Genomic DNA, 20,553 nt, shown 5'->3' on the forward strand with positions numbered 1-20,553 from the left:
GAAGTGGGCCTTCACCAGATGGCACCCTGATCTTGGACTTCCCAGCCTCCAGAACTGTTAGAAATAAATTTCTGTTGCCTATAAGCTACCCAGTTCATGGTGTTTTGTTATAGCAGACTAAGATATACACATAGGTTTAAGTCATCATATTGGAAAGTTCACTTACTGAACAGGCCTCATTCTCCCAAACTCCTGAAAATGCCTCATTTCTACTCAGGTTGATAAGGAATTGTTTCCTTGTTCTAGGCAGTCTCTCACCTGTGGGGCGGGAAGAATTGGGCTCTCCTCATGGGGTGAGTGTTGATAGTTGTAAACTTTTGACTAATATTTCAATTGTTGATAGGTGAGAAGAAACACATCCCGTAACGTTCTTACAGAAGGAGAAAATGCAAAATCACTTCTGGTTGGCCTGGGGTGAATCACCAGACTCCAAGTTCCAGAAAAACTGGGCTAGCATCTGTTTGTTCCCTACAGAGTGTCCCCAGAGCCTGGCACCCACAGGTACTCCATAAATGTTTGCAGAATGGAGGTAGGGAGATTAATCAGGGATTTCTTTTCAAGCCCAGGGCCTTGCTAGGCACTCCATGGTCCTGGACTAGCCAGCCCACATGCTTGGATACTGTATCATGCACTCTACAAATCCAGCAATCATTTAGAAAGATATCCAGAAAGGGCAGCATGGTATAGCAGAGCAAGCCCAGAACCAGGCACAGGTGGCTTGGCATCCAGCTCTGGCCTACCGTTATTCAGCAGTGTGACTGTGGGCACCTTAGTCCACCTCTCTAGGCTTCATTTTTATCACATGCAAAATGGAGCACTGAACTACATGACCACTAAGATTCCCTCCACTGTAAGTTTATAATTTTCTATATTTAGTGATATTGAGAATGATAAATTTGCTACACAGGCTTACAGGAGAAGCAGCAAATCAATGGTTAACTACACACTGCATTTCTTCTTCAAAATGTAGCCATGCATCAAACCAAAAACAATTAAGCTGTTTTATAATAAAAAGAGATTATGGTAATATCGCTTACCTGGCTCAGCCCCAAATCATCCATCAGTATTCTGCTTTGCTCCAACTCACTGTCATGATGTAGATGTAAAAATAAGCTTGATATAGGAGTCGATGCAGAGCAAATTATACGCACCTGAAATAGAAGAAAATGAGTAAATGTGTTACTCTTTACATTTCACAAGTTGAAGGTAAGAAAAATCTCACAAAATAAAAATCTGTTTTTCACATACAGAAGCTTAGATCTTTGCTTTTAAGACGTCCATATATTTTTTTCCTAATTGTTTATCTCTTTAAAGCAGTACTTTAAAACTGCACAGTACTTTTCAGAATATTTCCACACAACTCCTACCACCCTGTGAAGTAGGGCACAAAGGTTTATTGGGAGACTTCAGGGCTGGACAGGACTCAGTTCAAGACGTCAGCCCAGATCTTCAGTTCTTAGTCCAATGCTTTTTCCATTACTGCTCTGGTTTGAATGTTTTTGTCCCATCCAAAATTCATGCTGAAACTTACTCCACAATGCAACAGGATTAAGAGGTGTGGCCTCTAGGATATGACTGAGTCATGAGGCTCTGCCTTCACCCATGGGATTCGGTGCCCTTATACAGAATTTGATGGAGGGAGTTCACCATTTTTTGCCTTCCATTCCTTCCACCATGCAAGAACACAACATTTGTGCCCTCTGGCGGCAACAAGGCATCATCCTGAAGCAGAGAGTAGCCCTCACCAAACACCCAAACCTTCTGGCACCTTGATCTCAGACCTCCTGGAACTGGAAGAAATAAATTCCTATTATTTATAAATTACCCAGTCTATGGTATTTTGTATAGCACCACATACTGACTAAGATGATTACACTGTGATGTTGACATTTATACCTGGCTGTTTGGAGCTGGTCTGTGCACCTAAAATGCTCCCCAGAGACACTGTGAAGAGGTTAGTTACCCTTTTGCTGCACAGCAGACTGCTAAGTTCAGTGCATTGCTATTCTAATTAGGCCAGTGATATTAGCATCCTGCTAGGACCTTCTTCAAAAAAACTAAGATTTACATTAATATCTCTTGATTAAGTATTTGAGTGAGTGTTCATATGTAATCATATATTGGAAACAGCTTTTATATTCACTAGTTTAAATACAAAACATATTCTTTTTGATGTTTTAAAAGTCCTGAATTTGTCTTCAGGATTCATAACTATCTTTTAAAATCATTATTTAAATAATAATACACCAGTACTTAAAAATCATGTGTTGACATTTGACACTAGATTTTCCATATCCAAATCGCCTTCTACCTCCTCTTATAAGTTATTTTAATCAAAGACACTTTTTCATTATTTACATGGGAATATCCTTCTTTCACAAATCTCCATGAGTACATTATAGAATAATGTCTGTTTAATGCTCCCAATTTCTGAAATAAAATGGTTTTGACTACACTTTAATAAAGAGTGTAATCTCTAAATGAGTGATTTTGTTAAAGGGAATGTTAGGAGGGTAGTTTGAGTATTCCATCATATTGCCAGATAAATTCTTTTTCCCTTCAATTAAGAAGTGAAAAGGTGGGGGTGAGGTAGGGTTGGGGGTAGGACTGAGGGATGGGGGCCATAAGCTTTCTCTAAGGCATTCCTAGCTGAAATATCAAAATAACAAGTCTCTCAATCCTCCACTATGAGCCATCCTAATTATGCCCCTCCGTCGTTTTCTTCTTGAAGCCTAGTCCTGTAAAAACAGCAGCCTCCAGGCCCCTGCCCTTCATTCCACCCCTGCCCTCCCCACCATTAGTGTAGAGTCGAGTCTGTGGAAGGCAAACCACTCACAGCTGATGGGTCTCCATCCCCAAGCTCTGTGTCCTCAGCCTCCTGCCTCTCCAGATTCCCTGAATCTGGTCACACGTGTGTGGGCTCCACAGGGACACACAGCAGCTTTTGATAGCACTCCCTTAGGTGGCCTTCCCTCAGCTTCTGCGTCAGAGCCTTGCTGCAAACTCCCCGTGCTGGTTACCCCTTTCATTCTGTGCGTAGAGTTTAGCCCTCGCTCTTCTCAGTGTTTATAGCAAGCACCTGAGAAATATGAGAACATGCAGTTCCTGGCCCCATGCCTGGTACTCATTTGCTGGGGTGGGGATGGGTGAGCTCTGGAATCTGGATTTTTTTTTTTTTTTTTTTTTTTTTTTTTTGAGACGGAGTCTCGCTCTGCCGCCCAGGCTGGAGTGTAGTGGCCGGCTCTCAGCTCACTGCAAGCTCCGCCTCCCGGGTTTACGCCATTCTCCTGCCTCAGCCTCCCCAGTAGCTGGGACTACAGGCGCCCGCCACGTCGCCCGGCTAGTTTTTTGTATTTTTTAGTAGAGATGGGGTTTCACCGGGTTAGCCAGGATGGTCTCGATCTCCTGACCTCGTGATCCACCTGCCTCGGCCTCCCAAAGTGCTGGGATTACAGGCTTGAGCCACCGCGCCCGGCCTGGAATCTGGATTTTTAAGTAGGCCAGATGGTTCTGCCACAGGTGGCCCTCAGAGGATTTCCCACCCCATAGATTAGTGCACTCTCCCCGCTAGACTTTCACAGCACCATATGCCTCCTCTAAGAGGTCATCCCACAGTGGTGATTTTACATTGAGTTCTGTGGACAGCTGAATCACCTTTCTCTGGTATTAGGCTATCTAAGCTCTTTGAAGGCAGGCACCATCTAGTTTCACTTGCCACTGAATTTCTAGTGTTTGGCATGATGAAGTTTACAGAATGAATGAGCAAATGAAACATTAAATTATCACCTCTCCCTCCCGGCAGATTCTGTTGCTTATCTCCTTCCCACAAAGTCCCTTCAATTTAGAATCACTGCTCTAGTTCTGTGCAAAGAATAGGGAGAAAAAAGTGTATCTAATGGTAAAATAATACTTAAATTAACTCTAATTTCAAAATGTACTTTTGCTATGAATCTATATTTACAGATACATTCTATTCATAGCTCACCTTTGAGAGCATACCATATGCCAGACAACATTCTTTGTGCTTTACATGCTCATTTAATGTTCACAACAACTTCATAAGTACCATTATTATCTGCTTTTTCTAGAAAAGGAAGTTGAAGCTCAGAGAGATTAAGATGGTCTCTAGGATAGACAGCCTGACCCCAGGGCCCACTCTTGAACCACTAGGCTATGCTCCTTTGATGAATGGGCCATGGCTTGGCAATTCATGCTAAAACATATGGATTAAAAACAAACAAACAACAAGATGGAATAATGCTAGCTACTGGGGCTTCTGGGTCATAGGGAGAGAGAAGAGCTTCACTATTCAGAAGGATCCTCTAGTCATCTACTCATTTGTTTTCTTCCCCTTCTCCTTCTCCTCCTTCTCCTTCTCTTCCTTCCTCCTTCCTCCTCCTCCTCCTCCTTCTCCTCCTCCTCCTTCTTTTTTTTTTTTTTGAGAGATAGGGCCTCACTCTGTCACCCAGGCTGGAAGGCTGGAGTGCAGTGGCATGACCATGACTCACTACTGTAACCTTGAACTCCTGGGCTTAAGCAATCCTCCCACCTCAGCCTCCCAACTAGGCAGGATGACAGGCCCACACCGCCACACCCAGCTAATTTTCTTATTTTTTGTAGAGCTAGGATTTTGCTATGCTGTCCAGGCTGGTCTTGAACTCCTGGCCTCAAGCGATCCTCCCTTGGCCTCCCAAAGTGCTGGGATGATAGGCATGAGCCATCACACCTGGCTTGCTCATGCATTATTCTATCAGTGCAATCATTTATTCATGCAACAAATACTTATTGAGCATTCAGTCTATGCAAGACATTGTGTTTCAGAATGTGATAGATGAAGCATATAAGCTGTTTGGTAGAATGATGTAATCATTCATTCACACAGCAGAGCGTCTTGTGATGGGAGTTTTACTATAGTACTACTGCTGCTTTACTCATAGTGCTTACATAGCATTCAGCTTGTGCCAAATGTTTTAAATGCTTTACATGGATTTGCCTTTTTAGTCATCGCAACAACCCTCAGAAGTAAATAATATTATCATCCCCAATTCACACATGAAGGAATGGAGGCACAAAGAGGTGAAGTAAGTGATAGAAGTACATTAAGTCAGGATTCCAGCCCAGGCAATCTGGCTCCACAATACAAAGTGTTTAGTTTTAAGAAAATGTGCTACATCCTTACCTTGAGATCATAAAAGTTATCGATGAGAGTTATGAATCTTCGACCTTGAGTCCTGTTTGCCAAAGTAAATTGCGGAATGTTTCGTAAAAATATTGTATCAAAACTCTTTGATAGTTCCAAATAGTCACTGGCTCCAAGTGGCTATGATTAAAATGAAATAAAGAAAATTAAAAAATAAATCAATTCTGGTTGCCTTTGGATTGGTTTAGTGTGAAAACACCTCTTTCTTGTCACGGTGTGATCTAGGTGGTAGCTTTGGGTAACTTGACCAAATGGGGCAGTGTTTTCAGAGTAGGCTAAGGACACAGACAATGTACACCGTGTTGCCTTAATAGTGATGTAAAAAAGGGGTAAGAGAGAAGACAAGAGTGTGGTGGGGAGTTAAAGAATATCTCTAGCCACAGCCTTAGCTGGTAGTCTTTAGGTCTCTGTCCATATTTTTATTTCTATGATATCACTTTAAACACGTCCTAATAAATCTTTCCTGTGACTCAACTGCAAACTGCCAGTATTGGTCAATGGAGCTATTTGATAACGGCATGCTGAAGATTATACCGCCATTTTGAAATAAAGACTGTGCGTCAGTATGAAAATCATCAGAAATTATTTTTAGTTTAATTTAAGGTACAATTATTCAAGTGTAACACTGCTAACCTCTGTAGGAAATACTGAAGGGCTTAAATGAGCAGGAGCAGATGAGAGCTCCAGAATAACTGGAGGCAGTGCACTGCCTCTCGACACGAGGAGAATTTGGGACTCAAGGTCCACAATATTATTCATAAAAGTGCCACCTACAGATGTAAAGCACTTGTTTCTGAAACATGAATTTAACTCCTGAACATTAGGAACATGATCTGCAAACACATTATTTGGGGTTAGGAACACTCCCAGGAAATGTTACCTCTGCTCATTTCAAGCTGCCTGTGGATGACTGTACTCTGTGAGCAGCAAACCATAAGCAAATGTCAGGAGAGTGTTTCTGGCCCTGCTGGAGTCGGGAGAAGGCAGAGACTGAGTGGCCCAGGAGCTGCTCTGAAGTTCCTCTGGAAGCTTCTGGGTCACCCTGACCGACCTCTAGGACACAGGTGGCTGAACCTCCTCAGTTTCTGGCAGAATCCATCATTACTCCTCCCTGTCCAGAAATGTCTATCTCATTTGGGAAGTCCTTTGCATGAAACTTCTTTCAGAAATGTTGATAAGGTGATATTCCTGGGAGAATTAGGAAACCGTGAGGAGGAGGAGAGTCATTCTCACCCTTGTCCATTCATTTAAGCCTACCACTGTCCTACCAACCAGCTGAAATCAGTTATGCTCAGGAAAGAAGAATTTGCATGGAGGTGTGGGGAGGTACAAGTGGGAGGTACAAGTAAATCCAGAGAGTTAGGTTCTGGAGAAGTGGTTCCCTACATAGAGAGCAGTTCTAAGAAGGATACAGCAATTATGGGACCTAGGCAATGGGCACAAAACCAGAGACAAAGAGCACCAAGAACGACCCGAGTCCTTTGGAAACGTGCTGACCATGCCCTTTCCTCCCATCTCTTCTCACCAATCAGATAACAAATGGTGGCCAGGAGGAGGCAACCTCCGCCCTTCCCATTTTCCTTCCCTGGCTGGAGAGCCTCTACCTCCAGACCCTGTGCCTGGCCTTAGCTGAGACAAGCCACTCACCTCAGCCATGGAGGGTTCCAGTGTGCTGTGGGTTTTTCTGGGAGTGGGGTGGGGTTGGTTTAAACTTGCTTCTCTTCCAAGAGAATCCTGCTATTGAGCCCAATACAGACCAGGAGCACATGTTAATAGAGAAGCTGGGAGTGAGGGCTCTGGAAGGCCTGGATCTGACTCCTTAGTTGCTACTTATCAACTGGGTGCCACTGGCAAGTTATATCATCTTCCTGTTCCTTAGTTTTCTCATTTGTAAAATGGGAATTTGATTCCTATCTGACAGAATTGTGAGGATTAAATAAAGTAACACATGCAAAGCATTTAGCACAGTGCCTGGAGCATACATTAGTATTCAAACCATCTTAATGACTTTTATTTTTATTATTTTGAGCTCAAATGATTGGGGTCAGTACAAATGAATTGAGTATGTCATTCTTAAGAGGAATCCAAGACCCTAAATCAGCCTTTGTGCACTTGTCTGTCTTGGGAGTCACAGCAGGCACCAGATGAGACTGTGGAATCACCAAATAGTGAAAACAATCCCCGAAAGGGAGAGAGGGGAGGGCAAAATATAGTGTCTTTTTGTAAAAATGAAAACTCATACATTAAGACTCTCATGCTCTGAAGGTACACTACCTTTTTTGAGATCAGTTAGGATTTAGTGTCTCATCTTTTGTAAACCAGAAAGTATATGTAAAAAAATGTAAAACCTCATATTAGGTATGTAGTTATGTATAATTAAGCTCACTCTTTATGCATGGATGTGATTTCTATCAGAATAGCTACATGCCCAAGGAAAATCATTATCAGAAGTGCACTGAAGTGCCTAGGGCAACTGAAAATCAGAATTTTGCCCATTCAGCTATTTTACAAATTATATACCTTTGGCAGTAGGTTCTGCATTTGCCATTATATTAGCAACTATTCCTTCCCCTCATATTCCTAAAACAATTACATGCTCATTCACATAAAGAAAACAAAGCTCAATAGAGTTATCTGTCTCCTTTCAAGACAATCGTCATTGGGCGAATGTGGAATTGTTGTTTAATACATTCAGTTTAGGATGAGGAAAAAGTTCTAGAGGTAGACAGTGTTGATCACTGTACAATGATATGAATATACTTAATGCCTCTGAACTGTACACTTAGAATTACTTACAATGGTTAATTTTATGTTATATAGTATTTTACTACAGTAAAAAAAAGTCATTCAAACAAGGAGAGGTTATTTGTTGCCAAACAGATCTCTCTCAATTTAGGCCATGAAGAGATAGTAATATTACTTTTTTCTTTAAAAACATGAGAAAGAAGAATGAAATGTATTAATCAAAGAAGGAAGTTTCCCTCCCGCCCTCAAAAAAAAATCAGGTCCAATAAGAATAGGACTAATTTAAAATAATGACATTTTTTGGTTTTTCATAAATTCATGGGTAAACATATTTCTAAAAAGAAAAGTTCAAAAAAGTAAAAAATAAAAAAGAGAATAATAAATAGGAAAGATAAACAAGAAAAACAATTCAGTTGGCTCTCCATATCTGTGGGTTCCACACCTGCAGAACCAACCAACTGCCGATCAAAATATTTGGAAAAAAAAACATAAAAACCAACACAAATATTAACAAGCAATACATTATAACAACTATTTACACAGCATTTACATTGCACTAGGTATTATAAATAATCTGGAGATAATTAAAGTATAGCAGAGGAAGCCAGGCCCAGTGGCTCACGCCTGTAATCCCAACACTTTGGGAAGCTGAGGTGGGTAGATCACTTGAACTCAGGAGTTGGAGACCAGTTTGGGCAACATAGTGAAACCCCATCTCTACAAAAGATACACAAAGTTAGCCAGGTGTGATGGTATGTGCCCGTGGTTACAGCTACTCAGGAGGCTGAGGTGGGAGGATCGCTTGAGCCTGGGAGTCTGAGTTTGCAGTGAACTGAGATCACCACCATTGCACTTGAGCCCGGTCGTCTGAGACCTTGTCTTAGAAACAAACAAACAAAAAATACGGGAGGATGTGCATAGGTTATATGCAAATACTACTCCATTTTATATCAGGGACTTCAGGATCTGCAGATTTGGTGTCTGTGGAAGGTCCTGGAACCAATTACCCATGGATACAGAGGGGTGACTGTACTTTAAAGTAAACCAGTCAAAATCCATGACACAGCCCACGTCAATATGCTCCCATTTATAGCATGTCTTAATTTTAGCATTTTTTCCCATGTAGCGATGATGACTAGTGTGTTGTCAGTATTTTTCTCCATAAATGTCAGACAATATCAAGTACATCTACCTATGTATATTGCCTCTGCTCCATTCCCTTTCTTTTCTCCTTCTGATACTTTAAACAAATCTAGGTTAAATGTCATACTCTCCTTTTATCCTTTATTTTGTATATTTCTTTATTACTTCTCCATGATTCATTTTGGATAGTTTTTCTGATCCACTGTGCTTCTCCTTAGCTGTGTTTAATCTGCTCTTAAGCTCATCCCTTGAGCCCTTAATTTTGGTTACTGCATTTGGTAGCTCTAGAATTTCCACTGATTGTTTTTCAAGGTTGAGATGTCTCTTTTTGTTATCTCTAGATCTCTTCTGATGCATAGCTTCAAGTCCATTTTTTTTAAAGAAAAAGCTCTTTGAATATGTACGTCTAGTTGTTTAAAATATGGACTCATAATTCAAATATCTGGAGTTCCTAATTTTATTGTCTGTTGTTTTTGTTTGTTCTCATTCACAGTGTCTTGTCTCCTCATATGCCTGGTTATCTTTGTGCATCCTGGATTTCACCATTGAAAAAAAATACATATAGAAAAAAATCTGGCCAGGCACAGTGGCTCACGCCTGTAATCCCAGCACTTTGGGAGGCTGAGGCGGGTGGATCACAGGGTCAAGAGTTCAAGATCAGCCTGGCCAAGATGGTGAAACCCCGTCTCTACTAAGAATACAAAAATTAGCTGAGCATGGTGGCAGGCGCCTGCAATCCCAGCTACTCAGGAGGCTGAGGCAGGAAAATTGCCTGAACCCAGGGGGTGGAGGTTGCAGGGAGCTGAGATCGTGCCATTGCACTCCAGCCTGGGTGACACAATGATACTCCATCTCAAAAAAAAAAAAAAAAAAAAAAAAAAAAAAAAAAAAAAAATCCAAGCTCAGGGCTTGAGATTTTCTAAGTATTCAGCTGAAAATCTGGCTGAAGCCCGTGAGAGGGCTGGCTTATTTCTGCTTTACACTAATTCCTAGGTGCAGTCCTTCAGGACTTCAGGATGAAATCCACTCAGGACTTTATCCAAAGTTGGGGAGACAGGCAGTTAAATAGGTTCCCATCCATGGATGGCCCTAGTCTCTGACTTTTGTCCCACTAACAAAATAAGGCTGCCAAAAGTAAGCTCAGCTCACCTCATTTTGAAAACAAGATTGCTTAGTACATACCAATATCCATGTTTTTCTCTTCTTTCTGGGCACACAGATAGACTATGGGCACCCTTCATTTTATTGTGCTTCATTTTACTGCATAAATTCTGAAGATACTTTTGTTTTGTTTACAAATTGAAGATTTGTGGCAACTCTGCATCAAGCAAGTTTGTTGGTGACGTTTTTCCAACAGCATGTGCTCACTTCATGTCTCTGTGTCACATTTTGGTAACTGTCACAATATGTCACACTTTTTCATTATTATTATATCTGGTATGGTGATCTGGGATCAGTGATCTTCCATGTTACTGTTGTAATTGCTTTGGGGTGCCACGAACCACACCCTTATAAGATGGTGGACTTAACTGATGCATTTTGTGTGTTCTGACTGCTCCACCACTGGCTGTTCCCCTATCTTTCTTCCTCTCCTCAGGCTTTCCTATTCCCTGAGATACAACAATATTAAAATTAGGTCAATTAATAACACTACAGTGGCCTCTGTGCTCAAGTGAAAGGAAGAGTCGTACATCTCTCATATAAAAGCTAAAGCTAGAAATGATTATGCTTAGTGGGGAAAGCATGTCAAAAGTCAAGAGAGAAGCTAGGCCTCTTGAGCCAGTTAGCCAAGTTGTGAATGAAAAGGAAAATTTCTTGAAGGAAATAAAAAGTGCTACTCCAGTGAACACACAAACGATAAGAAAGTAAAAAAGCATTATTGTTGATTTGGGGAAAGTCTGAGTGGTCTAGATAGAAGATCAGACCAGCCACAATGCTTCCTTAAGCCAAAGCCTAACACAGAGCAAGGCCTTGACCCTCCTCAATTACACGAAGATCGAGAGAGGTGAGGAAGGTGCAGAAGAAAAATCGGAAACTAGCAGAGTTCGGTTCATGAGGTTTAAGGAAAGAAGCCATCTCGATAACAAAAGTTCATGGTGAAATAGCAAGTGCTGATGTAGAAGCTGCAGCAAGATCTAGTTAAGATCATTCATGAAGGTGGCTACACTAAACAACAGATTTTCAACGCAGATGAATCAGAAGATGCCCTCTGTGACATAGCTAGAGGGAAGTCAATGTCCGGCTTCAAAGCTTCAAAAGGATAGACTGACTCTCTTGCTAGGGGCTAATGCAGCTGGTGACTTTAAGTTGAAGCCAATGCTCATTTACCATTTTGAAAATCCTAGAGCCCTTAAGAATGATGCTAAATCCACTCTGCCTGTGCCCTAAAAATGGAACAACAAAGCCTGGATGATAGCACGTCTTTTTATAGCATGGTTTACTATGTATTTTAAGCCCCCTTTAAGAGCTACTGCTCAGAAAAAAAAGATTTATTTCAAAAGATTACTGCTCATTGGCAATGCACTTGGTCACCCAAGAGCTCTGGTGGAACTGTACAAAGAGATGGATGTTGTTTTCATGACTGTTAACACAACATCCATTCTGCAGCCGATGGATTAAGAAGTAATTTTGACTTTCAAGTCTAATTATTTAAGAAATACATTCTGGAAGGCCATAGCTGCCACATATAGTGATTCCTTTGATGGATCTGGGCTAAGTTAATTGAAAACTTTCTGGAAAGGATTCATCATTCTACACACCATGAAGAACATTAGTGCTTCATGGGGAGGAGGCCAAAATATCAACATGAACAGGAGTTTGGAAGAAGAGGACTCCAAGCCTCATGGATGACTTGGAGACGTTTAAGAGGAAGTAACTGCAGATGTGGTGGAAATAGCGAGAGAACTAGAATTAGAAGTGGAGCCTGAAGATATGGCTGAATTGCTGCAATCTCGTGATCAAACTTGAACTGATAAAGAGTTGCTTCTTATGGATGACAAAGAAAGTGGTTTCTTGAGATGGAATCTACTCCTGATGAAGATGGTGTGAACACTGTTGAAATGATAACAAAGGATTTAGACTATTACATAAACTTAGTTGTTAAAGCAGTGGCAGGCGTTGAGAGGAGTGACTCCAATTTCAAAAGAAGTTCTGCTGTGAGTAGATGCTATCAAACAGCATCACTTGCTACAAAGAAATCTTTTGTAAAAGGAAGAGTCCATGGTACAGCAAAGTTCATTGTCTTATTTTAAGAAATTGTCACAGTCATCCTAACCTTCAGCAATCACCACTGTGATCAGTCAACAGTCATCAACATTGAGGCAAGAGGTTGGGCATGGTGGTTCACGCCTATAATCCCAGCACTTTGGGAGGCCAAGGCAGGCGGATCACTTGAGGTCAGGAGTTTGAGACCAGCCTGGCCAACATGGGGAAACCCTGTCTCTACTAAATATACAAAACCAGGCCAGGCACGGTGGCTCATGCCTGTAATCCCAGCACTTTGGGAGGCCGAGGTGAGTGGATCACCTGAGGTAGGGAGTTCGAGACCAGCCTGATCAACAGGGAGAAACCCCGTCTCTACTAAAAATACAAAATTAGCCAGGTGTGGTGGCACATGTCTGTAATCCCAGCTACTCAGGAAGCTGAGGCAGAAGAATCACTTAAACCCAGGAGGCAGAGGTTGTGGTGAGCCAAGATTGCGCCATTGCACTCCAGCCTGGGCAACAAGAGCAAAACTCCATCTCAAAAAACAAACAAACAAAATCAAAACAAAGCAAAACCGGGCATGGTGGCTGCATCTGTAATCTCAGCTACTCAGGAGGCTAAGGCAAGAGAATCGCTTGAACCTGGGAGGCAGAGGTTGCAGTGAGCCGAGATCGTGCCATCGCACTCCAGCCTGGGCGACACAGTGAGACTCTGTCTGGGTAAAAAGAAACAAAACAAAACATTGAGGCAAGAAAAGCCTATACCAGTAAAAAACATTACAGCTAACTGAAGGCTCAAATGATAGTTAGTATTTTTTAGTAATAAAGCATTTTTAAATTAAGGTATGTATTTTTTTGACATAATGCTATTGCACACTTAATAGACTATAAACATAACTTTTACATGTACTGGAAAACCAAAAAATTCCTGCAACTCATTGGTTCCAGTGGTCTGGAACCAAGCAGCAATATCTCCAAGGTATGTCTGTATTAATGCCCAGCCTCCCTTGGATTTAAGTGTGGCTGTGTAATCAAGTTCAGACCAGGGAATGAGAGAGACAGTAATATGATCACTTCAAGGTCTAGCCCACAAAAACATTCTACACAGAATCTTCCTTCTTTTCCTTATCTGTGGCTGAAGAGAGAGGACTCTAAGGACTTAAAGGAGAGATGAAGTCTGGGTCCATGAAGGACTGCATGGAGCTACATTTCCTTGTCAGCCTGCATTGGATGGTAATATGTTCAAGAAATACATGCTTATTTATTAACCCTCTAATTTGGGGGTTATTTGTTGTAGCAGTTAGCCTATCCCACTACTAATTTCATCTAGCTTTCTTCATTGCCCTAACAAAAAAGGTGGTGCAAATTACAGAGAGTCGACCATTACTGAAAATGCAAAACTTCTTAATGTTTCCTTGTATGAATGAGGATTCTTGTTCATGCAGATAATAACTATCAAAAATTTCTCTTCGGCCGGGCGCAGTAGCTCACATCTGTAATCCCAGCACTTTGGGAGGCCGAGGCAGGCAGATCACGGGGTCAGGAGTTTGAGACCAGCCTGGCCAACATGGTGAAACCCCGTCTACTAAAAATACAAAAAACTAGCCGGGCGTGGTGGTGTGTGCCTATAATTTCAGCTACTTGGGAGGCTGAGGCAGGAGAATCGCTTGAACCCAGGAGGTGGAGGTTGCAGTGAGCAGAGATCACGCCATCACACTCCAGCCTGGGCGACAGAGCAAGACTCTGTCTCAAAAAAAAAAAAAAAAAAAAAAATTCTCTTCAAAGTGGGCAAAAAACATGAACAGACACCTCTTGAAACAAGAAATACAAGTGGTCAACAAAGATAGGAAAAAATGCCCAACATCATTAATCATGAGAGAAATGCAAATTAAAACCACAATGAGCTACCATCTCACAAAAGTCAGAATGACTATTACTAAAAAGCCAAAAAATAGCAGATGTTGGTGAGGAATGTGGAGAAAAGGGAATGCTTATACATTGTTGGTGGGAACACAAATTAGTTCAACCCCCATGGAAAACAGTATGGAGATTTCTCAAAGAACTAAAAATAGAACTACCATTCAACCCAGCAATCCCACTACTGGGTATCTGCCCAAAGGATAGTGCAAAAAAAGACACCTGCACTCATGTTTATCAAAAAGACATCTGCATTCATGTTTATAACAGCACTATTCACAACAACAAAGGTATGGAAGCAATCTAAGTGTCCATCAATGGTGGACTGGATAAAGAAAAGGTGTGTGTGTGTACACACACACATATGTACACACACACACATATGTACACACACACACACATACCATGGAATACTATACAGCCATAAAAAGAATGAAATCATGTTCTTTGCAGCAACATGGATGCAGCTGGAGGCCATTATCCTAAGCAAATTAACAAAGAAACAGAAAATCAAATACTGCATGCTCTCACTTGTAAATGAGAGCTAAACAATGGGTACACATGGACATAAAGATGGAAAAAACAGACACTGGGAACCCCAAAAGCACGAGCAAGAGAGGAGGCAAGGGTTGGAAAAATTACCTATTGGTCACTATGTTCACTATTCAGATGACAAGCACCCTAGCAGCCCAAATTCCAGCATTATACAATACACTCATGTGACAAACCTGTGCATATACCCCTGAATCTATTATTTTAAAAAAAAATTCCTCTTCAAATTTTCTTCAGATTTTTTCTGGGTGGGGTGGGGAGGACTGATTCTACTCTTTTGCCCAGACTGGAGTAAGTACAGTGGTATGATCTCAGCTCACTGCAGCCTTGACCTCCTGGACTAAAGCGATCTTCCCACCTTAGCCTCCGAGTAGCTGGAACTACAGGTGCACTCCACCTACTAATGGAGCCCAGCTAATTTTTTTTTTTGGTAGAGATGAGGTCTTGCTATGCTGCCAAGGCTGGTCTCAAAATCCTAGGCTCAAGCAATCCCAAACACTTTGGCCTCCCAAAGGACTGGGATTACAGGCATGCACAACCATGCCTGGCCTGGATTATCATTTAAAAAGTCTTAATCAGGAATTGCATTTATCCCATTTCAAGTATCAAAACTGACTTTTAAAAAGTTATGTTTATGGGCTGGGTATGGTGGCTCATACCTGTAATCCCAACAATTTGGGAGGCTGAGGTTGGTGGATTTCTTGAACTCAGGAGTTTGACACCAGCCCGGGTAACATAGGAAAACCTCATCTCTACAAATAATACAAAAATTAGCCACGTGTAGTGGCATGTGCCTGTAGTCCCAGCTACCTGGGAGGCTGAGGTGAGAGGAGGGCTTGAACCCAGGAGGCAGAGGTTGCAGTGAACCAAGATGGCGCCACTGTACTCCAGCCTGGGCGACAGAGCAATAACTTGTCTCAAGAAAAAAAAAAAGGTTATGTTTATGCAGGGAAGTTTCTCATTACAAATTTGAAAACATTTTGATAGTTTTATTCAAATGCAATATTTCATATATTTCTTTTTTTTTTTGAAACAGAGTCTTACTCTGTCACCCAGGCTGGAGTGCATTGGCACAATCTTGGCTCACTGCAGTCTCTGCCTCCTGGGTTCAAGTGATTCTCCTGCCTCAGCCTTCCAAGTAGCTGGGATTACAGGTGTATGCCACACGTCTGGCTAATTTTTCTATTTTTAGTAGAGACAGGGTTTCACCATGTTGGTCAGGCTGGTCTTGAACTCCTGATTTCAGGTGATCTGCCTGCCTCGGCCTCCCAAAGTGCTGGGATTACAGGCATGAACCACCGTGCCCGGCCGATATATTTCAAAATATATTTGTAAGTTTATTTTTCTTCTCATCATCATATAATATACAGAAATATAATGAATGTTTTCACTAAACTACATATCGATGCTGCCAAATCATCTTATACAACCCTGTGTATCCCACAAAGGACATCACTTTTGATGTGTGACATCTTGATCAATGTGACCAATACTGATTTAAATACAAATGTTGCCTTCTGTTCCCAAGCATTCATTATTTTAAAATGTTTGGGTTATTTAGAGATGTTTACTTGGATTAACTAAAAACTTCTCTAGAACTAAATTACAATAATTTAAAATCCATTGGAGAACTGAAGAAGGCCTATGTGGGGCGGGGGGTCATCTGATTATAGTAATGGCTGCAATTGTTCTTGCCTCCTTGTCCATATCCTTTGGATTGCAACTTTCTAGCTCTTGCATTGAGACATGGAGTCTATTCTTTACCATGGCTCAACTCTTTACCATGGCCAACAGAATGAAGCAAAAGTCACAGCTTTCAAGTTCTGAACTTAGGTCTCAAGAGGCTTTGTATGCTTCTGTTCACTCTTTTGCAATACCTTGGCTAGCCTGCTGGAGGAGGAGAGAACACAAGAAGATTGCCAAAATTGCCAAATTTTGCCAAAAATTGCCAAAGCCAAGAGAGCATCCTAGGCTAGCATACAGCCAGCCAGCCCCACACAGATGAGAAGAGCCTAGCCCAGAGCAGCAAATTGACTGCAGACGCACACACGAACCCAACAGAGATCCAAAGAACTCCCCCATAGCCTATAGACTAGAGGGTAATAACAGATGCTTATTGTTACTCAGTTTATGTCACTGAATTTTGGGGTGATTTACTATACAGCAAGAGCTAATGAAAACACTATCAGAGATTTACTAGTGAAAGCTTTTATTTTAAGTCATTAGCAAGTCCAGCCACTCTAGAAAAATATGATCCAGCTTTTATAGTTAAGAATTAGTTTTGCATAATTGATAAGTATATTTAAACATATATATCACCATTTATTTTATTTTTATAATCAATTTTGGAATTTTTCTGGTATATATGAAACTTATTTCTAGAAATAAAACTTATGATTTACTGTATACAAGAACTAGAAGGAAAAAGTTGGAAAATTTTGTGGTATCGTTTTAGAATTCAAGAAGACATGGACCCAATCAAATACAAGCAGAGAACTGCAGGGAGACAGCAAATTGATATGAAAAAGGAATTAAGTGAGACAAAGATTGACTACAATAAAACTAAAATTGTAACAGCATTCCAACATAAAAAAAATGAATATAGAATTTGAATAGACAATTCCTGGAGCAAAGAATATAGTAAGTAAAAGAGGCTAACAAACAAATGAAAAAAATAGTCAAGCTCAGTAGTAATAAAGAAATTCTTATTTCAAAGAAATAAGAATGTTATATCATTTTTCAAATAGCAATTTGGCAATGAAAAATAAATTATGCAATTTGATGCCAGCAAACATGTAATGCAGCGTCCATTGCTGCTGGAAGAGCAAATTAGTTTAGTTGTTCCTGAAAACAGTTTGTTGGGTTGTAGTAAGAGCCCTAAAAAAAGTTATAAACTTACACTAGTCATTTCACTTCTAGAAATCAATCAGGAGAAAGTGATCAGAAATTCAACCAAAGGTTATACATAAGGTTATGTATAAGTATGTCACCAAAAAGCGACTTTAATATCTAAAAACTGAAGAATGGTTCAATAAATTAAGGCACATTGATAAATAATATGTTGTCAACAAATAATGGTGTCCATGAAAAATATTTTATGATATAGAAACATGCCATGATTAAAAAAAAACTAAGTGAAAAAGCATAATGCAAAATTATATATTTGTTTTGCCCAAAATATATATGCAGAAAATAGCATAAGTAAATATATTTAAAATGTTAGTTGTTATTTCTAAATGGTCGGAGTGAAAGACTTAGAGGTATGTTTAATAATCTTCACTTTTTTTTTGGTTTGTCAGTATTTTCCAAAGGAGAAAGAAGCAAAATGATTATGACAAAAAAGAGCAAAACCAAAATAATGATGTAGAAAAACATCATTAAAGATCTTTATTAATTGCAAAGTATATTCTCTGTGTGTTTTTATTTTTCAGCTATTTTGTCCCCTGCATCTTCCCAAATGTTATAATACATCATGAAGATGTAAAATATGCAACACAAAGCATATACTAAAGACCTTGAGGAGCTACAACGCCATTTAAATTTGCCGTTGTCACCCTCATTTACGTCATTGTACAAGACAGGGAGTCCTATTCACCTCAGTGTCCCCAGCACCTAGCACAGACTAGGCAACAGAGTTTTGCATAATTCATAATTAATGAATAAATAAAGACACTATCACCAAGTCTTCAAAATCAATTATAATTAACCGAATGCTTAATAAATATGAAGCATTGTATTAAATCCTACAAGAACTTTGCAAAACACAGGGAAAAGACATTTCTCTACTCCTCTGACCACACTAACATACAACTAAATTACATGCACAGTATATCTATGGCAGTTGCAAATATTTATACTTTTGTTTTGCATTAGTTGATCCTCCTATGTAACTAAACCATAGCATAATACACTTTTTGAAACCATAATTAGTATTGTGAATTCATGCATTGTGCCCTATGAATAATTAAAGCATACGATTACTTTGAGTACTAAATGGCACTTCAGTTAGTAGCATCCTTGAGTATGTTATTCTAGCTCAAAATTCAAGTAGGATTATCTAAGGCTGATTTTCTTATGATAGATAATGATGACATTCTCCATCTTTCCACCTGAGCAATTAAAAAGTTTAATAGTCTTTGATGTGGCTGGTTATCTGAATAATTTTCTTTGCAGGAACAATTAAAATCCACTTATTCGATGGTTTGTGCATTCTCCACTATTGTTTCAAACTCTGTTTCTGTGGAAACCTGATGCAAACTTAAAGAACTTTAAATCTATAATGAGTTTGCAAAGTGTTTTCCTTAATTACCAAGAGTATACAGCTGGATTATATGTAGCCCAGTTTCTCTAACAAACTTAAAAATAAAGAGCTTGGGCTGGGCGCGGTGGCTCAAGCCTGTAATCCCAGCACTTTGGGAGGCCAAGACGGGCGGATCACGAGGTCAGGAGATCGAGACCATCCTGGCTAACACGGTGAAACCCCGTCTCTACTAAAAAATACAAAAAAACTAGCCGGGCGAGGTGGTGGGCGCCTGTAGTCCCAGCTACTTGGGAGGCTGAGGCAGGAGAATGGCGTAAACCCGGGAGGCGGAGCTTGCAGTGAGCTGAGATCCGGCCACTGCACTCCAACCTGGGCGACAAAGCGAGACTCCGTCTCAAAAAAACAAACAAACAAAAATAAATAAATAAATAAAGAGCTGGCTTGCTGTTTTTTTTTCTCCTATATGTGAAATGCCCCAGTTGTCTGCTTTGGTATTGACCCTGGTGCCAGAAGTGGGAATGTTCTCAACGCCACACCAATGTGAAATGCACAAGCATTACCATCAGACCACCTTCTGCCCTCCAATGATCCACTTCACTTCAGTATACCTAAATGAGCTGTCAGCTTGAATTTCTTTTTTCTCCGCTTCACTAATGCTTGCTCTGCTACCATTATTTCAGCTGAAGTAGGACGATTACGATTTCGAGTTCTATCTAGATTTTACGGTCCTAAGAGTTAATCTTTATCTGTATAGACTCCTCCTCGTAAACCCTTTGTAGGAATACGCTGATAGCTCTTCATTAAACAAACATGCGTGGTATCCTACTTTAATTACATGGCAATGACAATACTTCATATCTTAAAGAGAAGTACCTTTTAATAGAAAAATGCTTGAATGGAATTAGAGTGAATGTATCCTTTTCAAAACAAACTGAAAATACCATATGAATTCATGTTAAGACTATTTTTATGTGCCAGATTCCAAAATAATAGAAGATTAGAAAAACAAGGCTGGGCATGGTGGCTCACACTTGTAATTCCAGCACTTTGGGAGGCCGAGGTGGGCGGATCACTTGAGGTCAGGAGTTGGAGACCAGCCTGGTCAACATGGTGAAACCCCATTTCTACTAAAAATACAAAAAAATTTTTGCTAGGCATGGTGGTGCCCACCTGTAATCCGAGCTACTTGGGAGGCTGAGGCAGGAGAATCACGGGAACCTGGGAGGTGGAGGTTGCAGTGAGCTGAGAGGGCACCACTGCACTCTAGCCTGGACGACAGAGCAAGACTCTGCCTAAAAAAAAAAAAAAAAAAAGAAAAGAAAAGAAAGAAAAAAAAGCAGAGCACTGAAATATGTGTATTTGCAGAGTAAATAATTTCCCAAGATTCATATGGCACCTTAATATAAGAAATCTCATGCATATGAAGTCCAAACACCCAGCTGGGAAATATCTCACCATTCCAGAAAATATCACCAATTCTTAACACATTCTACTTCTCAGGGTGTTCTTTGGAGTGCTGAGGGAAAGTTTTG

The 20,553-nt window shown here is 40.4% G+C and overlaps 1 protein-coding gene across 1 annotated transcript in view; it reads right to left on the reverse strand.

Annotated features, from left to right (window-relative positions):
• Window positions 1-20,553, reverse strand: part of AFG1L (AFG1 like ATPase) — a 221,276-nt gene that overhangs the window by 5,130 nt on the left and 195,593 nt on the right. Inside the window, exons 11-12 of the mRNA XM_010382494.2 lie at window positions 5,180-5,320; window positions 1,038-1,151 (exon numbers count right to left, since the gene is read on the reverse strand). Of these exons, the coding sequence (XP_010380796.1) occupies window positions 1,038-1,151; window positions 5,180-5,320 (255 nt within the window). The remainder of the gene's footprint in view (window positions 1-1,037; window positions 1,152-5,179; window positions 5,321-20,553) is intronic.

This window comes from Rhinopithecus roxellana, chromosome 4 (assembly GCF_007565055.1).
Source record: "Rhinopithecus roxellana isolate Shanxi Qingling chromosome 4, ASM756505v1, whole genome shotgun sequence".
Classification (NCBI taxonomy): Eukaryota; Metazoa; Chordata; class Mammalia; order Primates; family Cercopithecidae; genus Rhinopithecus; species Rhinopithecus roxellana.